Source organism: Physcomitrium patens, chromosome 2 (assembly GCF_059467195.1).
Source record: "Physcomitrium patens ecotype Gransden chromosome 2, ASM5946719v1, whole genome shotgun sequence".
NCBI lineage: Eukaryota > Viridiplantae > Streptophyta > Bryopsida > Funariales > Funariaceae > Physcomitrium > Physcomitrium patens.
In genome coordinates, this window is record NC_143411.1 from 10,298,616 (window position 1) to 10,319,951 (window position 21,336).

The following is a 21,336-nucleotide window of genomic DNA, read 5'->3' on the forward strand; positions in this document are numbered from 1 at the left end:
TCATATGAACTTGAGATTAAAAGATCCATAATAAAATCTATAGAAACAGAAGACCATGGTTGTTTTGGAATAGGTAATAGTTGAAGAAGTTTGTAAGGTTGATGACGAGGAGTTTTTGATCTTGAATAAATGTCGCATGACTTAATAAAGTCTTTCACACCCTTTCACATTTGTGGCCACCAAAAACCTTTGGATATAAGATCCAAAGTCTTTTTGTATTAAAAATATCTTGCTGCTGGAAAGTCGTGACGTGCTTGAAGAACATTTAATTGTGCTTCTCTTTTTGGAATATATAATCAACCTTCAAAATAGAGTAGGTTGTTTTTAAACTCAAACTTAGAAGTATCTTGGGACTTAGAATAAGGATTCTTGATATTATGAATAAGAGGATCAAAAGACATACTTGATTGGATTTGTTTCACAAGGGTCGAATCAACAATCAATATTGATTTCATTACTCAAAGATAAAAATACTCTGGCTTCAAGAAAATCATTCTTTGTTGATCAAAAGATGCATCTCTTTCTTTTGATACGAGATACAAATGTCTAGAAAGGGCTTCTGACTAAACTTGTTTTTTTTTTTGGATCAATATGTGATCTTAAAATCAAAACTTGATAAAGACATGCTGCAATGCGCTTGGTGACGATTTAAAATATGTACTGACATGAAATATTTGAGATTCTTATGATTTATATATACGGTGAATGGATTAGAAGCGCTTTTTAGATGATGATACCATTCTTAAAATGAATCCACGATTGCAAGAAGTTCTTTATCATGGATTTCATAGTTAATCTCGGCTATTGAAAAAAAAAATTGAATGAAAAGCTACTAGGTGAAGTTTATCATTTGTTCCCATTTGTAATAATATGACACCCAAAGCAAAGTTTGATGTATTTTTTTCCATAAAAAATGCCTTAAAAAAGTTGAAGCGATATAAGATTGGTGCTAAAATAAAGGTTGACTTCAAAGTTTCAAAAGATACTTTAGTTTCTTTATTTCATTTAAGTTTGTCTTTGCAAGTCAAACATATAAGTGGAGTTGTAATTCAAGAGAAGTCTTTGATGAAGATGCAATAATAGTTGGCAAAGCCCAAAAAGCATTGGAAAACTTTTATAATTTTTAGAATCTTCCAATTCAAAATTGTTTGAACTTTCTTAGGATCCATCATAAGTCCATCATTTAAAATGATGTATCCTAAGAAGTTGATTTGAATAATGTGGAATATACACTTTTCTATCTTGGCATAGAATCTCGTATCTTTTAATTTTTGTAACACACAACAAACATAAAGTTCATGTTCATCTGTGTTTTTAAAATAAATCAAGATGTTGTCCACATGACAAATAATAAAATCATCTAAAAAATCTTAAAAGACATCATTTATTAGATGTTAAAAAGTTGCAGGTGTATTTCTAAGTCCAAAAGGCATGACATTGTATTCAAAATATCCATACTTAGTTCAAAATGTAGTCTTCTTTTCATCTCCTTCTTTAATATGTACTAGATTGTATGCTCTCCATAGATCTATTTTTGTATAGATCTTAGCTTAATTCAATTGATTGAGAAGTCTGAATATCGAAGGTAGAGGAAACCTATTCTTGATGATGATCTTATTGAATCCTTAATAATCAATACACATCTGCAATGATCTATCTTTCTTCTTCACAAATAAGATTGGAGCTCCTGTTGGCGATTTGGAATGGCATATGAAGTTTTTGGCCTAATTCTCTTCAAAATATTCCTTGAATTCAATCAATTCATTTTGTGATAAACTATAGATTGGTCCAAATGGCAGTTGCTCCTTCTTGAAGATCAATTAAGCAGTCATAGGGGTGATGTTCTGGAAGAGTATCTACATTCTTCTTCTCAAATACATTTAGAAATTTTTGATATTGGTTGAGAATGCCTCTTGAAGTCTTTGCATCATTAGAAACATTTGTGGCATAAATGATAAGAAGTGATTCTTCTTTTGTAACATGCAAAAAAGCTATTGCACCTACAAACATAGGTTTAATTGTACTAGACTTATGACTTTCTATTGGATTAATTTCACTCTTAATTATACTTTTAGAGAAGTCAAAGATACGAGAAATCTAATCTATACAAAGATTGTACTTTTTTAACTATGATAAATCTAAAATGAATGGATTAGAAGAAGATCTAATTATATTAAAGATTATGCAACTACTATGACCATTTATTGCTACATCTATAGGAAGTATTTCATGAGTAACATCTCCAAAAGACAATAGATGATCATCTAAGACTTCTACATGAACATGTTTGATTTTTTGTATTAACGATATTTTATGACTTTTAACAAATTTTATGTCTAAGTAACAAGCTGAGGCTTTTGAATCTATCAAGGTGGAGGCTTTATAATTATTAGATCCTAAACATACATCTATTATAAAAAAAAGAGAGGGTTTTGAAAAGAGGATAGGACCTTCATTAGAAATTATATAAGATTTTAGCCGCACGGTCTCTATTGTAGCTAAACAAATTTATTTTCTGACACATTGTCTTCTCTGACAGATGTACTCATCATTTTGTGATTTTGTTGCTTCTTTGGATAATATTGAGCAATATATTTAGCTTTTCTAGAATATAAGTATAATCCTTCTCAACGGCAATTAGTCTTTTCTTGTTCGGTAAGAGGTTTAAAACATACCACATCAATTTGCATATCTTCTACTTTTGAATGTATGTGTTAAAGAGATGTTGGTGTTGCCACCAAATTGTAGTAACGTTGAGGCCCATTTGTATGAATCTCAGATCAAAATTTAAAAATTTGATTGTTAAATTTCACAACAAAGTCAATTATTTGACTCAATCTTTGAGGGTTAGGTAATTTAAGCATAAATTTCTTTACTTTGTATTATAATCTATAGAGAAATTGGCTAATAAGTGCAACATCATCCCACTTGATATCAATTATAAGTTGTCAAAATTGTGAAGTATATAATGTTACAGATCGATTGCTTTGCTGCAAAATACAAATCTTGTTGGTTGCAATAAGAGTTGCATCATGTTCTCCATACATGGACTGAAATTCTCCCAAAAATGCCTCCAGATTATCTTATATTAGATCTCATCATTCAAAAAAAGATAAAAACCATGATAGTGATGAACCTGAAAGAAGTATATCAATGAATCTAACTTGTGATCTTAGAGTTGGATAGCTTTGAGGTTGAAGTTCAATCACAAATTTTACTTTATTGATAAATTCTCAAAATTTGGATCTTGTACCATCAAACTTCTCAAGCAAAGCAACTCTTGATTTTCTAATACTTGAAGGATGTTCTACCATAAGTGGAGGAACATGTTTTGGTGCAGATGTTGAAGCTGCTCTAATCATCTCTATATCCTCACTTTCTGCCATTCTTATTGATCCTTGTGGTAGTAAGCTAAGTTGATGCATCATAAGTATCAACTCTCTCAATTTTTCTTGCATTTAAGCCATTGCATTCTTCATTTCAACAAGTTCTACCATAATAACACTCAAAAAAATATCTAATACGACTGAAGACAAATAAAAGAAAGAACTTGAGGATAAAGGAAATATTAAGAACAATATCAGTTTTAAAGAAGGTAATCTGCTACTTCTAATATGCTTATATTTCATCATGAAAAAAGGGTAATCGACTCTTAATCAAGACAAAATAAATCTTTGATATTGTAAGTATATTCTTGTCAATTTGTCAAGGACATGAACTAAAAAATGATGCATAAATCAATGAAATTCGTGTCAAAGAAAGAATATCAAAATAGAAATAAAGAAGTATATATATTAAAAAGAAACTAGAATGGCTTATTGCCAAAAGACAAGGAAACTTGAGACTCTTGAAACTAGACTAGAAGTAAGAAAAGAGTCAACAAGAGTGAAGAGGGCTTTATTCTTGTCTCTATATATACTATCTAACTAGGGACTACATGGTAATGTTCTATAGGACTTCCAATATGTGTTGATTTTGTAAGACACATGTCTTGACTTACAAGGCAAGTTTTTCTATATGTGGGCTACATAGTTAGCTTGATCTTCAAGCTAAGAATATGTGTGACACATGGCCAACTTGTTGATCAATTTTCTAACCTACCAATCAACTACAAATACATGTAAAGTTAAGCAATGTCTACAAAGCTTCTAGAAAGCTTTTTTAAAAGGTCTTATAAAATTAATCTACTTTTATCTACATTTATCTATTTCTATATAATCATATAAGTATTTACTAGAATATCTATGTATGTGACATTATCCTTCTTTCTAAAGATGAGTTCTTCAAGGAGAAATCTTTATATGTTGAAAAGGTCCAAGATACAACAAATTATATTTGTTACATATTTCGATATTTTCTCTCTTCAAAGATGGTTGATAGGCCCTCTTAGCCATCAATAATATCACATATGAGGGTGAAAAGATCACCCTATTATTTGGTTGTTGTTGAGGCCTTCATAACTTCTTTCAAATAAAACATTTGGAACATTGTCAAGAATTGTTCCTACCTCTAATAAATCACGAAACATTGGGAGTCTCTTGTAAAGTCCTGATACCAAAAATATTGTCATATTATGTATTGTCTGGCTTAGAAATGCATCAGGCACCTAACTATAGAAGATGAGGTTGTGTTTCACAAACATCCAAGAAATCTTAATAGGTTTCATCTATACGAGAAGAATATAATCTAAATACCAATTCAAAATTACTAAAGAACACTCTTTTTAGTAGCCTCATTTACACACAAACCTCAATTATCTTGTTACTTTTATATTTAAGCAATTTAGATTTTTTTTATATGCCCCAATTGTAATCAATGAGCTTTGACAAGCTGTAGCTTCTAATTTGACCATCCACTTGATGTGAAATTTTGTATGAAATTGTCATTGTAAGTCTTCTATATACTCAAGAATTTTCAGCCCAATCCAACTTATAGCTTGTGAAAAAACCTCCAAAAATTGCACTAATAGCACTTGACTGCCAACTTGAATGGTGAAGCAAAACTTCCAGCAATGATTTCTCCTTCTTTAACTATTAACTATGACTCAAAATTGGTTTGCACCTTGATCTTCAAGTCTTTCAATATCATGCCAAATTTCACCTTGATCCAATTAGTAGATCTCCAAATATCATAGAAATCCTATCCAAGTGTAAACTACCAACTTTTGATATGTACTTGTATCAAAATCTATATATCTCTTAATTGCACCATTGGATTGCCACAAAGTTTTACATATACTTAGAACACCTAACTATCCAAGTATTTTCAAAATTTTAACTATAGATATAATGCCAATTTTATAAACTAGCCAAGCGTGCTAGCCCTAATTTCATTGTATAAATTCCAAATTGCCAATACAAACCTTGACTTCCAACAACAATTTCTAATTCTCCTCAAATCCTACCAAAACTAGCCTTACATCTTTGAAACAAGTTCTAACCTAGCTCTCAAATCCTAACCTTTTATCTTTGAATAAAATCCTATTTTTTCCTAAACAGTCATTTTAGTAGCTAAAGGTCTGATTTCGACCTTGTTTCACAAATAGTCGACCCCCGATATCAATTTAATCTATCCTAAGGATTTTTTAGTCCAATCCTATCTTTAACTTAATCTTAGTATCAACTATTCTAATTATTTGTCTCTTTTAATCTGATTTTATCAACTTGTGGCATTTTTAAAGCAATAAAAGAGTTTCTATATCATAAACGGTAAAATTACTTATTAAATTTTATCTATTTGCTATTAAGATAAGAAAATAGGTCAAGAGGCTTTCATAAAAGTCTTATTAAAATATGTTGAATTCTTATTGAACTAATATAATAAAATATTAATTAAAAAATTATTTTTAGTCATATTTTCAATATGTAAACATGTGACAATATGACAATGTTGTATCTTGGCATTGATATGAGAAAGGACATGTTATTTTTGAAGGTCTTTATTTTGATTTCATCATCTTGAAGGTGGTAACAATCGCAATGTCTCATCTAATAAGTCTGCAAAGAAAAGTTCTTGAGTTAAATCTGTTGATTGTTGGTTCTCCATCTCTTTAGCATCACAAATATATAGAAGCTACAAAGAAAGATAAAAGATAGAATGTTATCTTCTTTTGATCTTGTTTCTTTTATAGTAAATATTTTCTATTCTTTATCTTAGTTTTAATGGATGTTATTAATGAAAGGTTTCAATTATCTTTGCTATATTTACAAGATTCTTTGATGGCTTCCATTTGCATTCACTAATATCATATCCTGTCATGGACATACTCATATAAGCCAGTAATTACATATACAAATAGGTGGAAGTAGGTAAAAGTAGATAAAAGTAAGTTAATTCTATAGTATTTAATATGGAAGCATCCTAAAAGCTTCATAGACACTGCTTTGACTTCATAGGTGTCTTTAATTGACTTTTTGGATTAAAAACGTAGTCAACAAGTTGGGCATGTGCCACACATGTTGTTAGCTTGAAGATCAAGTTAACTATGTGGCCCACATGTAGAAAAACTTGTCTTGTAAGTCAAGGCATGTGTCCTACAAAGTCAACACAAATTGGAGGTACTATAGAACATCGCGACATAGTTCGTAGTTGGATAGTATATATAGAGACAAGAGTGAAGCCTTCTTCACTCTTGTCAACTCCTTTCTTGTTTCTAGTCTAGTTTCAAGGGTTTTTAATTTTCTTGTCTTTTGGCAATAGCCATTCTAGTTTTTCTTTCAATATACATACTTGTTTATTTATATTTTGTTACTTTTTTTCAAGTGAAGGCTCACTTGTTTGAATTTCTTTTTATCGAGTTCTTGTCCTTGATAGATTGATAAGAATACACCTACAATATTAGACCTTTGTCTAATCTTGATTAAGAGAGGGTTACCCCTTTTTCTTGATAAGATATAAGCATATTAGAAGTTGCAGATTACCTTCTTCTAAACTGATATTGTCCTTAATATTTTCTTTGTTCTCAAGTCCTCTCTTCTATTTGTCTTCAGCGATATTAGACATCTTTTTTTTTTTAAGTGTTATCATGGCAGAACTTGTTGAAATGAAGAGTACAATGGCACAAATGCAAGAGCAATTGAGAGAGTTAATACTTGCGATGCATCAACTCAATTTACCACCACAAGAAGCAATAAGATTGGCAGGAAGTGAAGATATAGAAATAGTTAGAGCTGCTTCAACATGTGTACTAAATCATGTCCTTTCTCCTATGGTAGAACGCCCTTCCAGTGTTGGAGAACCAAGAATTACCCTACCCGAGAAGTTTGATGGCACTAGATCCAAGTTTCGAGGATTAATCTATCAAGTGCAACTTATGATTGAACTTCAACCCAAAGCTATCCAACTCTAGGATTGCAAGTTAGATTCATTGGTACGCTTCTTTCAGGTTCAGCACTATCATGGTTTTTATCTTTTTTTGAATGACGAGATCCAATATTAGATAATTAAGAGGCTTTTTTGGCAGAGTTTTGATCCATGTATGGAGAACATGATACAATTCGTGTTGCAACCAATAAGATCCATATTTTATGGCAAGGCAATTGATCAGTAATGTTGTATGCTTCAAAATTTCGATAACTTGCAACAAATATCAAGTAGGATGATGTTGCACTTATTATTCAATTTTTCTATGAATTATAATATGAGGTAAAAAAATTAATGCTCAACTTACCTGATCTTCAAACATTGAGTCAAGCAATTGACTTTGCTGTGAAGTGCAACAATCGCCTTTTTGAATTCCGATCTGAGAACTGACCTCAACGTTACTATAATTCAATGGCAACACCAACACCTCTTCAACACATACATTTGGAAGTAAAGGATATGCAAATTAATGCAGTACGTTTCAAACCTCTTAATGAGCAAAAAAAGACTCGTCGTCGTCAAGAAGGATTATGTTTATATTGTGGAGAACCAAAGCACACTACTCAACATTATCCAAAGAAATGACGTAATCACAAAATGAGGAGTATGGCTGTGAAAGAAGCTAATATGTTAGAAAACAAGTTTGTCCAGCTACAATAGGGACTGTGCAGCTGGAATCTTGCACAACATCTAGTAAAGGTCATATTCTCTCCTGAGAGCCTTCTCCTTGTTTTACATTAAATGTTATTTTAGGACCTAAATATTACAAAGCCTCTATCTTGTTAAATTCAGGAGCCTCGGCGTGTTTCTTAAATGAAGAATTTACTAAAAGACATAGCATATCTTTAGTAAAGAAAACTAAACTTGTTCATGTAGAAGTCATAGATAGTCGTCCATTATCTTCTGGGGATATTATTCACAAAATCCTTCCTATAGAAGTAATAATCAATGGTCATAATAGCTTTATAGTATTTAATATCATTAGATCTTTCTCTAATCTAGTCATTTTAGGTTTATCGTGATTAGAAAAATACAACCCTCAAATAGATTGGATTTCTCGAACTCTTACTTTCTCTAAAAGTATAACTAACAGTGTAGTTAATCAAGTAGAGAGTCATAAGTCCAGTTCAATTAAACTCGTATTTATAGGTGCAAAAGCTTTCTTGCATGCTGCTATGAAAGAATCACCACATATTATTTATGCCACATTTGTTCTTACTGGTGAAAAGACTTCAAGTAGCATTCCAAGCCAATATCAAGAATTTCAAGATATATTCGAAAAAAAAAATGTAGATACACTTCCGGAACATCGCTCCTATGATTGCTCAATTGACCTTCAAGAAGGAGCACAACGGCCATTTGGACCAATCTATAGTTTATCACAACATGAATTGACTAAACTCAAGGAGTATATTGAAGAAAATCTAGCCAAGAATTTCATATGTCATTCTAAATCTTTGGCTGGAGCTCCAATTCTATTTGTGAAGAAAAAAGATGGATCATTGCAGCTGTGTGTTGATTATCGAGGACTCAACAAGATTACCACCAAGAACAGGTATCCACTACCTTTAATATCTAGACTTCTTGATCAGCTTAATCAAGCTAAGATCTATACAAAAATAGATCTTCGGGGAGCATACAATCTAGTATGCATCAAAGAAGGAGATGAATGGAAGACTGTGTTTCGAACAAGGTATGGACATTTTGAATACAACGTCATGCCTTTTGGACTTACAAATACACCAGCAGCTTTTCAACATCTAATGAATGATGTTTTTCGAGAGTTTTTGGACGATTTTGTGGTCTGTCATCTAGACGACATCTTGATCTATTCTAAGAATCCAGAAGAACATGAACTTCATGATCGTTGTGTGTTACAAAAATTAAGAAATGTAGGACTCTATGCCAAGATAGAAAGGTGTATATTCCATACTACTCAAGTCGATTTCTTAGGTTACATCATTTCAAATGATGGACTTATGATGGATCCTAAGAAAGTTCAAACTATTATAGATTAAAAGATCCCAAAAATGGTAAGAGATGTTCAATATTTTTTGGGATTTACCAACTACTATCGAATCTTCATGAAAGACTTCTCTCGAGTTGCAGCTCTACTTACATGTTTGACTTGTAAAGACAAACTCCAATGGAATCAAGAAGCGGAAGTTGCTTTTGAATCTTTAAAGACAATGTTTGTTTGTGTACCAATCTTGTATCGTGTTGATTTTTTCAAAGCATTCTTTATGGAAACAAATGCATTAGACTTTGCTCTCGGTGTGATTTTATCAAAAATGGAAACAGATGATAAATTTCATCCAATAGCCTTTCATTCAAGAAATTTCTTAGCAACAGAAACCAATTATGAGATCCAGAACAAAGAACTTCTTGCAATTGTGGATTCTTTTCAAGAATGGCATCATTATCTAAAAGGCGCTTCTAGTCCAGTCATCGTATATATGGATCACAAAAACCTCGAATATTTTATGTCAACACGAGTATTAAATCGTCGTCAAGCTCGTTGGAGCATGTCTTTATCAAGATTCGAGTTCATCATCACTTATCGGCCAGGAAAACAAGAAGGTTTGTCCGATGCCTTGTCTAAACATTCTTATCTTGCACCAAAAGAAGGAGATGCAGCTTTTGAGCAACAAAGAACGGTTCTCTTGAAGCCGGAGCAATTTCATCTTCGAGCAATAAAATCAACATTGACTGTTGATTTAACTTTTCTTAAGTAAGTCTAGTAAAGTATGTCTTCAGACCCTCTTATTTATGATATCAAGAATAATTCTTTTAAATCTCATGATCCCTCTAAATTTGAATTCAAGAACAACCTACTCTATTTAGAAGGATGCCTATATGTTCCAGAAGGAGAAGCACGTTTACGTATTCTTCAAGCTCGTCACGACTTTCCAGCAACATGACATTTTAGATATAATAAGACTTTGGAGTTAATATCTAGGAATTTTTGGTGGCCTCAAATGTGGAAGGCAGTCAAAGATTTTGTACAATCATGTGATGTTTGCTCAAGATCAAAAACTCCTCGTCATCGATCTTTTGGACTTCTTTAGCCATTATCCATTCCAGAACAACCATGGTCTTCTGTTTCTATGGACTTCATCACAGATCTTCCAATCTCAAGTTCTTACGACTCTATATTCGTGATAGTAGATCGTTTTACCAAGATAGCACATTTTGTATCATGTACAAAATCTATCACATGTAAAGAAACAGTTAAGTTCTTTCTTGACAATATCTATCGCTATCATGGATTACCTAAGGATATTATATGAGATAGGAGAACTCAATTTGTATCAAGATTTTGGCAGACTCTTTTCAAGATTCTTAAAGTGGAAATAAAACTATCTTTGGCATTCCATCCTCAAACTAATGGACAAACACAGCGTATTAATGAAGTTTTGGAGCAATATTTAAGATGTACCATTAATTACCAACAAGATGATTGGACAACTCTTTTATCATTGGCAGAGTTTGTTTACAATAACACGGTACATTCTTCTACAAAACAAACACCTTTCTTTGCTAATTATGACTTGATAGTTTTGACTTGATACTTTTGACTTTTCAAAAGTTGATAATCCTGCTGCGAAAGATTTGGCAATTCATTTATTAGAGCTACATGCAACGATGAAGGCGCAATTAAAAGAGGCTCAAGAACAACAAAAGATCAATGCGGATGTCTATCGAAAGGAACAACCACCATTCCTCTTGGGTGATAAGGTATGGCTACTTCGTTGCAATATCAAGACCACTCGTCTTTGTGAAAAATTGGACTATCAAAGACTTTGACCATTTTCTATTTTTACACAAATCAATTCAGCTGCATATTGTTTATATCTACCGGAGTCAATGAAAATCCATCCAGTATTCTACGTGTCTCTTCTTGAATCATATAAGACAATGGACATACCAAGAAGATGACAAGCTCCACCTCCTCCTATAGAAGTGAACAATAATGAAGAGTTTGAAGTAGAAGAAGTCTTAGATTCAAGGAGACGTCGAAATAAATTGGAATATCTTGTCTATTGGCACGGATATGATATTAGTGAATGTAAATGGGCACCAATAAAGAATCTTGTAAATGTAGCAAAGGCGGCGGAGGCTTTTCATCGACGACATCCATCAAAATCAAGATGAAAATCTTCTTTATAAAAGAAACAACATCTAGGCAAGATAACATTCTACTTTCAATCCTTGTTCATAGCTTCTTTGCAGTAGTGACGCTCAGAAGATGGAGAACCAACAACCAACGGATTCGACTCAAGAGCCTTCATTTGCTGACCTGTTGGACGAGACATTACGATTGTCATAACCTTCAAGATAATGCAATCGAGTTGAAGATCTTCAAGAATGACATGTTCTTCCTTGAATAGATGGCAAGATACAACGCGTTTAATATCACGATTTGGGAAGGGACTCCCGATGTTTGGTGATTTTGCTAGAAGTAAGAACAACTCCTGATGGTATTCCAAATGTTTTATTCGAAGGAAGTTATGAGGGCTTCAATAATGATCAAATAACTGGGTGGTCTTCCCCCCCTAGTATAGAATACTGCAGATGGTTGAGAGGCCCTATCAATCATCTTTGAAGAGAAGAAAGATTAGAGTATGTAGCGAATACAATTCGTCGCATCATAGATTTCTTCAACATATGATGACTGCTCCTTATGGAACTCGTCCCTAGAAAGTAGGGTAATGTCACGTACATACTCATATAAGCTAGTAATTACATATACAAATAAGTGGAAGTAAGTAAAATTAGGTAAAAGTAAGTTAATTCTATAGTATTTAATATGGAAGCTTCCTAAAAGCTTCATAGACACTGCTTTGACTTCATAGGTGTCTTTAATTGACTTTTTGGATTAGAAACGTGGTCAACAAGTTGGCCATGTACCACACATATTGTTAACTTGAAGATCAAGTTAATTATGTGGCCCACACGTAGAAAAACTTGCCTTGTAAGTCAAGGCATGTGTCCTACAAAGTCAACACATATTGGAGGTATTGTAGAACATCGCCACGTAGTTCTTAGTTGGATAGTATATATAGAGACAAGAGTGAAGCCTTCTTCACTCTTGTCAACTCCTTTCTTGCTTCTAGTCTAGTTTCAAGGGTCTCTAGTTTTCTTGACTTTTGGCAATAGCCATTCCAGTTTCTCTTTCAATATACATACTTGTTTATTTATGTTTTGTTACCTTTCTTCGAGTGAAGGCTCACTTATCTGAATTTCTTTTTATCAAGTTCTTGTCCTTGACATATCCATGTCAATGAACAAGTTATTCCAACCTATTTTGGTGTCGCCTTTAGTCTAAGACTTCTTCCATCTCAAATTCTTAATTATTATCCAGTTAAAAAAAGATTTAATAAAAATTCTAGAAAGAAAAACTATTTATGTCATACAAGAAAAAAATGCATTCTACCTTAAATTCTCTATTTAGAGCTTTTAAGATAATATTTTAAATATAAAATGAATCAAATAAGATTTTTTTAATATCAATCAATTAAAGAATTTAAAATTTAATGCCTCTCACTTCATCTCTTAAGTATTAAGATTCCTTTATTGTTACTATAGAGCAAAAAAGATATGATTGGTTCAAAAAAAATCCTAAATTAGGACTTTATTATAATATTTCATCTATTAATAGTATAATTCTAGAATTTATTTAGCTTACTATTTCAAGATAACAATATTGTATAACATATCTACCTTAAGAATGTACCAAGCTCTTAGCTATAGAAGATAAAATAGAAATTGCAATAAATCTCAATTGAATATTGACAATCTAAATAAAAAAATTAATGAAATTTTAAAAAAGACTTAAAGAAACCATAAGATAATTGTAAAGAAATCTTAAAGAATTTAAAAAAAAATCAATTTTTTTCAAAGAAATACTAAAAAAACTATTTAACCATCTTACTTAACCAATACAAATTTTTACCAATTTCCAATACAATTTAAAAAATTGTATTGGAAATTATTTCCAAAATTGTCTATAAAATAAGAGACCAATTTTGTTTTTATACTTTTTATATCTAATAGAATTGGGATATGAGCTAATATATTTAAAATTGTAATAAAAAAATATTCAATCCATTTTATGGCTTCTTCTTTCTATATTCTATATCCAATTATCAAGGCTTATTTATTTATTTATTTATTTTTAAAAATCAAGCAAGAAACCTTATTTAGGCTTTTAAATCATGGCCTTTTAAATTGACTTCTAGGTATAAAGACCTCTAGAGATACCAATATTTAACTTAATAATGTGTTTTTTTTGCATGATAATTTATCCAATAAACCATATTAGAACCAAATAGCAATAAGCTATGAGGAATTATGCATGACCATAGTGAATAAAGAATAAAAAATAATAATAATATAATTTGTAGAAATTATTGAGTAAAACTAGCATCTTTCCATAAGAAGGGACATTTTAATTTTAATTTAACTTTAATTTTCTTAAAGTAATAAAAAATCATCAAGAATAGGTTGCTTTCTAAGAAGATTTTTGAATCATTATTTTAGAGATATTTAGAAATCATTAATTGATAATAATTATATAATTTTTTATTTTAATGTATATTGTAATTATAATTGACTAATATGTTTACAAACATAATCATACTATGAAATTTAGAATAATAAGATGAGAATTTTAAAAAATATAAAATAAAAAGTTTGTTGTCAAATAGTCATGAAGTTGAAAATTTTGTTCAATTCAGAAACTAGCTATTCTTATGATTATTATTATTATTTGTATAGTGTGTTACAAACTTATGTTTATTTATTTTTTTTATTTAATAATAAACAGTAAAAGGTGTTTAAAATATAGTTGTATTTATGTTTTTGATGCATTATGTATGTACAAGAAAAGAAAACATTATTGTAATTGAAGATGTTTTTCCAGAACAAAAAAGTACATAAAATAACATTTAGAAATTTTTACAAAAAATGTCTGTCTCAAATCAAACATGGTGTTCCTAGCATAAAAAATCCAAAACATTTATTTTAATTCACAATGATTAGATGTTGATTTAAAGAATACAAGTGATAAATTTAAATTCAAACTATCAGGTGACTAATTGAAATACATGTGTACTAAGTGATTTAGTGATAAATGTCACCAATGCTTGTAAAAATTAAATTAGACTACTGTATCTTGAAATATTTTCATTAGAAATTAAAATGTAAATCATGTTTCTCATTAAAATAAAACGATCTCCCGTGCAAGAGATGAATAAGTACAAGAGTCAGTTGATGGTTAAACATGCACCGCAGTTTAGTTTGAAACCAGATTTGGTTTTGTGGGCAGCTTGAGAGTTTAATGTAGGAAGTAAAGAAAACATTGTTCCTACATTAGAAAAACTCAGAACAAAAAGTTCTTACAGCATTAGTTGACCTACAAACAATCCCTGCATATGTACGTGGTAATTTCTAAAGGGCTGCTGCTTCTCAAACAGTACCTACAGAGGAATGTTCATTATGCTCAGTAAATGAATGGAAATATAGCATATCTGCATGTAGGATAATCCTCGAACTTAGTTTTATACCATTTATGCATTTCTGAAGCCGCAAAAGTGAGATTTAACACCTGCAAAAGAGAGAATGCAGCAAGGTCAGCTTGGTGGCAAAGACAATTTCAAAACAATTCTAGGATGTTTTCACCTTGAAAACTCAATATACAATGTCCTGATAGCATTCTAGTCTGCGGAACCGCACACGCTGAATCGTTCAAATTCAAGTACTAAATTAGTCACCAAAGATGTCATGTATCCATTTAATTGAAAAATTCACAAAAAACATATTTTAAAAGTGATGTCAGATACAAACCACCCATGTAAAGCACAACCAAACGTTGAGGTTGTTTCCTCCACTGGCTATCAAAATTCCCAAGAATATCACCTGCACCCAAACGAACCAAAGAAAATACAATGAGCAGATGAGGAGACCATCTTCACGCAATGCACGAACAGAATGGTAAAGAGCACACACAGACGAGGTTGGAGGTGTTCTACTACTATCTCTATAATGTAGTAGAAACAATGGACAGAGCGCGAGAACGCACTATTTCTGCCAAGTAATGAGCACAAGAGACCCATTCGAACCAACTCCCTAGCGGTATCTCATATCGATCAGCTCTTTTTTTGTCCATTGAGAAGGGCTTCAGTACTGCTTCAACTCCTGTGTGTACTCTCTTCGCTCGCAGAGAAGCCTGTCAAAGAAAGAAAGTTTTATTACCCCTCAACTAAAAAGAGCGACGTCATCAAGGCAGTATAGAGGAGTGGTTTACCAAATACGTCAGAGACATAAGATTGTAAGAGCATTATTGTTCATGATTGTGTAACCTATACCTAGAATGTCCCCCAGCCAGAGGCTCGCAAAATAAGCTCAGCGAGTGCGTTGAGATACAATCATGGCTGCTGATGAGACATGTTGACATATGGATTAAAAGCAGGTGATGATATAATCTATTTACTCGCATCGTATACACCTCAGTGAACAAGGAAATATCTGAAGATACATTTACAGAACCACTTCTTTATGATTCAAAAACAAACTTTAAGGAGGGAGGAATTATGATTTATTAGACTGGGGAGGAGTTACTAGACCAAGGGCAGAAGCAACGATAAAGCACATACCAGTATAGAATGTAATCGGTACTGCTGGATCGAGCCAAGTAAAAATATAGCCAAGCCTACCCATTGAAACGCTTGCAAACCCTGAAAACTCTTGACATGATCCTGCACTCTAAGTTCAAAATTGAGCAGGGGCGGACCCGTGTGTAGAATTACGAAGCGTCCGATTGTTTGAACCACAAATGTATTGAGCGCAGAAAAATAGTCTTTGTCTTGGAAATGTACGGTGAAAAAGGTGATGGACGCACCAGGGTAGAACCTGCGTGTAACATGGAGTCTACTATCAGTATCTCTTCACTTTGTAGCTACACTGCGTTTCCGAAACTGCTCTGATTGATAACAAAATCCATTTTTCAGAACCTTTACACGAAATAAACCAGATAATGAGTTCTAAACGGTTCTAGCATAGAGCAATAGCGAATACTTCCCGTCTTGGAAATTTGAGAAAGAACAGAGATGCATCAATTGGACCAACACTAACCTTGCATATAATTACTGAGAAGTAGGTGGAATGGAAGTAGGTGACAGTACCCTAATCCAGCAAAATAGCCGAGTATGTGCATTCTGGCTAATGGGCTGTAATGAAACATGTACACGCTTTCGAATAGTCTGCGGAGTAAATGGATCTCCAACATTGCGAGCAACAAAAATGAACTCCAAGCACGCTCTCTATATTTTGCAAGTTGGGGCACATTATCCACCCCTACAATTCCTGCATGCGTCTGGCCTGCACCTGTCACAAGGAAGCTTGGTTTAGAACTTCAGAGGGATTTGTCCTAGTGGTGTCATTAGGCATTAACAATAAGCGAATGCTAGATTACTGGTAGTCCTCAACGTCTAATTAGCAAGATTAGTAGGAGAAAGAAATTACTTGCGAATATTAGTAGCGAAGATCAGATGACATTGCAACCAGTGGAAGTTCAAATTGGAATCGCCATAGGGAAAACTGAGAACAGAAGTAATTACCACTCATAGAGAAAACCATGGCTGAAACTTTCGATTCATGCGATTGCAGTGGAAACGTACAAATGTACGCAAATAAGAAGGCAACTGCCAACAGAATGGTGTTCACAAGTATTCCCAAAATATAAAAATGAGAAAACCATCGCTGAGGAACGGTAAACCTCTGGTAAGAATCAACATTGTTTGTTAGATACGGGATGAGGTCACACCATTAGCACAACCATAGAATATACCCAATTGAAAGCACCTAACGTGACTACAAATCATCATTCTAAACTGTTCACTATGGTAAGAACTCTCCAGCTAGTGCTAAACACATTACTTAGGGTTCCTAATGATCTTATACTCTACGTCAATCAGCGCCATTTCGCAGGAATTCAGAGGCAGTTTTGAAACCCTTTTAACCCCAGGGATGTTGAGTGTTAAATGAGATGGGTGTTACATGTCAAACTCAACTCTAAAATCGACACTCACATAACACACTTTCACTTGAACACTCACAGGAACTCCCAGTGACATCTAGTGCGCAAGCAACATCACTTCAAGTCAGACGAACGAGAAAACAGAAAACTCGAGGGGAGGAGGGAGGGGGGGAGTTCGAACCGGTGGACTCTGAACACTGGTCGCCGATTTGAGCTTCCCTCGACGACAAAGCTCACGCACAAACTCGCTCACTGCTCCGAGGGGCAACAACCCAATCAGCGCAACAACGATCACCACATACCATGATACGCGAAGTCCCCACACGACGCTTAGTCCTGGCTCCATTGCGCCACCACACCCACAAGAACCCAACTCACAAACTCACCTCACAAAACCGGTTGGCCCCGATTGTAACCCCTGCAACGCACAATTTTCCTCACTAAATCACTTCTGTGACCTCTGCAAACCAAAAAATATCACATACATCATCCATACATCACCGACAAATCCTGCACTGGCTATTGCCCTCTTTCGCCCACCTACTGCGTCAACGCCGAGCAATAAACCGGAATCTTTCCGAGATGAGAATTGCCAATTGCGCGATCATGCTCTCGATGTATGCGAGGCCCCGTCGTTGCGGATCGCAGCACGCCTGTCGCCTCTGCCTTTCTCACCGCCCCGGCTCCCATCCACGTGTCATGGTACACGTGAGACAGTCCCGACCTCTCTTCGTGGCGACAAGTGGCCTCGCCCCGTACACGTCAGCCTTGTGCCCCCCATCTGTGACCTGATGTTGCGATCAACTGAAAGGTATCAAATCTACTCCCTCGCTTTTCTACATGTAGAAACATTTTTCTTTTATTTATTTGTTTGTATAGTGTTGAAACTTGGGAACAGGCTGAGATTGGACAATGAGGACAATGAGGTCATTGATGCCCCCTATTTTTCAAAGCTTGGACTAAGGTTTTGGTGGAAAGTTGGACATTATTGTAGGTGGGGTAGGCTCTATTGTATATTTGGCCAAATGGGAACCCACTTGTAGAGAAGGCAATGGGGGTCTTTGATAGTTTGACATGGATACAACTGTGTTTGATATATGAGGATAAGAAGTACAAAAGAGTGTTGATGGAATTTGAGTGACAAAACACTGCCATTTCACAACTTTGATGCCATTAAGGCAACTGAGAGTTGTATGTAAGTAGGTTTTTTGCAATGCGATTGTGTATATTTTGCAATGCAATTGTGTATTTTTTGCAATGTGATTGTGCCCACCCTACACTGGCTTCGCTTGGGCCCTTCTCCAAGCCTTGACTCTGGCATGAGAGAGTTGTTTCCATGACATGCTGCTAGAGAAATGATCCATTCTACCAAGGTTGGCCATGCCAGTTATTGACCACACCAACACCCATACTCTAATTTGTTGAAAGTTACTTGGTAGTTGCTGAAATTGTCAATTGCAAATATTCATAAGATTGTCAAATATGCAACACTAATTGTGCTCGTTTGATTGAGTTTTAAATTTATTTTTTTCCAATGTATATATATATATATATATATATATATATTGTCAAGTGGATGGTTGACAAAGGGTTAATAGAAAGCCTTTTTTTATTGAATCTCATCTAGGGATTTGTTTTGCACAATGTGTGGTACACTTGGTTACATTGACTCTTAGTAAATAATGATATAGGTGAAATGAAGAACAAAGAGCATTCAAATGGCATCTCAACAAGAAGTTGTACTTCTTTTTTCTTTTGTCTCTTTCTTTTTTTTTTTTTTTTTTTTTTTTCCATTTTCAAAATACGTGATTATTGAGAGGAGGTTATATTGTGTCTACAAGGGATGAAGGACCTCCTGGTAGCCCTGGATGTATTACAATTGACTGATGCTTGTTGTTTGTGAAATATCATCTCCAAGTCCTGATTATTGACAATGAGATCAACAAACAAAAAAGATATTGCACTGTCACTCCAATTTCATGAAGAAAGTCTGTGGAAGAACAATGGACACATTAATGTGGTACATTAGTAAGTGTATGTTCAATACTGTTGTTAACAAAGGAAAAGTGGTCTTTAAGCAACATATTGGGTTTAGGAGGATGGAAGTAAGGTGTTCATAATTTTCATGTCTAGATCAAACATAAAAAGTTTTTATACCTGTAAATTATCATCATCAAGTGACTTGTACAAATTGATGATAATATATATAAAAATGTATTACATTACAAAAGAATATATATATATATATATATAGACACACACACATACACAAAAAATAATAGATGACTTGCATTGCAATTGATTTTTGCAGTAAATGTGAACACAAAGCTATCATGCACCAGATAGTTGTTAAATTACTTCATAAAATATTCTCACATGTATGGAGGTCAATTCAATTAATAATATTCTAGGAGCTAACTAAAATTGGTTTGTATGAAAAGTGGATAAAATAGATGTTTTATTATTTTTTTAAATATTAATTATTGAATTTGTTATATTTTTATATAGAAATCAGTATATTACTTTTTATTTTCTGATTTATTTGTTTACTTATTTTCATTTGGTGTATGTGAGGAACATGATTTTAAAATATACACATAACGTTAAAATATCCTTTGCTCCTAAGTCAACAATGTGGTATAGGTAAAGAAGATGTTTTAAAGCTTCTGTTTCTTTTATTTGTTCCTGAGACATGGTTTATATAAAAGATTTAAAAAGAGATTAATTTTACTTTGTATTATTTATTTTTTGGCTTTTCTGTAAGATACTAGATAGTGTTAGTAATCATCTTATATTTGTGAACAATTATAAGAATGGCATAAACAAAACACTTAATTTTCAATTAACTAAAAGCATAATTTTTATAACAGAGAAGAAGCAGTTTTTATCTTACCTCCTTTTTGGAAGAATGTAAGCCTAGAGGTGTGTGATTGAGCAAGAAAGCTCTGCAATGTTGAACTTACATCACCACATCTTTTAAAAATTAATTTAAAGATACTGAAATTTTCAAATTGATATTTCTAAATGATGTGAAAAATATGAAATTTGTCCTTTAAACTCTCATACATAAAAAAATCTTCTTGTACCATTTATATGGTTAGGTGGTATCAATAGCACTTGCATTTTCTATAAATTTATTTTGCAATCTATTCTTCTACTTTGCTCCCTTCTGTTGTTGATATAATTTTTGAAAATTGGATTAAAAATAAAAAAAATATATTTTTATGAATATTATACCTATTATTTTTTTGATTTTTTTAAAAGAAAACTTCACATATGAAAAAAAGATATAATGAACACTTTACAAAAAATAAAACTTGCAATTTTTATTATTTAAAAGAAAAAAAAATCAATAATGATTCTTTTATTGATGAATTTATTTCTCAATTTTGAACGTATTTAAATTTATTTAATTTTTTTATGGTTATTGTGCCTCATACGTGAAGTGTTTTGTGCTGTAAAACTAACTAAACATCCATTCACTTGTTTAGAATTTATTTTGATATTTTAAATTTGAATGAAACCAAAACTAATATCTCTTCTAGGCTACTTGTGGAAACACAAAAAAAATGTTTTCACACACCCACACACAAAACATGTAAAGCACATACAAGTTGTACGTGTAAGTATGTATCTACATTTAAAAAAACCCACACACTTACACACACATTTGAGTGGGCTGTACTCATCGCTCCTGGCTCCTGAGTAAATACTTCAAGCCCTTTTTTCTCTATTAACAGCCCTAAAACATTTGGTTGCATTTCGCCTGAAATATCCTGCATGATGGATCACAAAAACCCACATCTAGGACAGATTCCACTAGAACTTAAATTTCCTCATACTTATACTAAAAGTCACACTTCTTTTACAAAGGAAGCTTTAACGTTGTTGTATGGAAAAAAATGGGCGCAGAACAATGTCTTCCAGCTCGATGG

General features: G+C 32.9%; 1 protein-coding gene across 1 annotated transcript; it reads right to left on the reverse strand.

The window, feature by feature from the left end:
- Positions 1-14,634: 14,634 nt before the first annotated feature.
- On the reverse strand, positions 14,635-18,078 carry LOC112294840 (polyprenal reductase 2). Its single transcript, XM_024545754.2, has 8 exons — positions 17,942-18,078; positions 17,583-17,819; positions 16,983-17,142; positions 16,548-16,749; positions 16,020-16,275; positions 15,446-15,592; positions 15,211-15,282; positions 14,635-14,971 (listed from the first exon to the last, which is right to left on the reverse strand). The coding sequence occupies exons 2-8, from the start codon at positions 17,745-17,747 to the stop codon at positions 14,867-14,869; spliced, it is 1,107 nt and encodes a 368-aa protein (XP_024401522.1). The 5' UTR covers positions 17,748-17,819; positions 17,942-18,078; the 3' UTR covers positions 14,635-14,866.
- Positions 18,079-21,336: the final 3,258 nt, after the last annotated feature.

Excerpts from the sequence above, each read along its gene's own strand:
- LOC112294840 (XM_024545754.2), bottom strand. The coding sequence starts at position 17,747 with ATGGAGCCAGGACTAAGCGTCGTGTGGGGACTTCGCGTATCATGGTAT. Across the intron at positions 16,750-16,982 it reads CATGGTTTTCTCTATGAGTG|GTGCAGGCCAGACGCATGCA; the intron begins GTAATTACTTCT and ends TCCTTGTGACAG. Across the intron at positions 16,276-16,547 it reads GGCTATTTTGCTGGATTAGG|GTTCTACCCTGGTGCGTCCA; the intron begins GTACTGTCACCT and ends TGTTACACGCAG.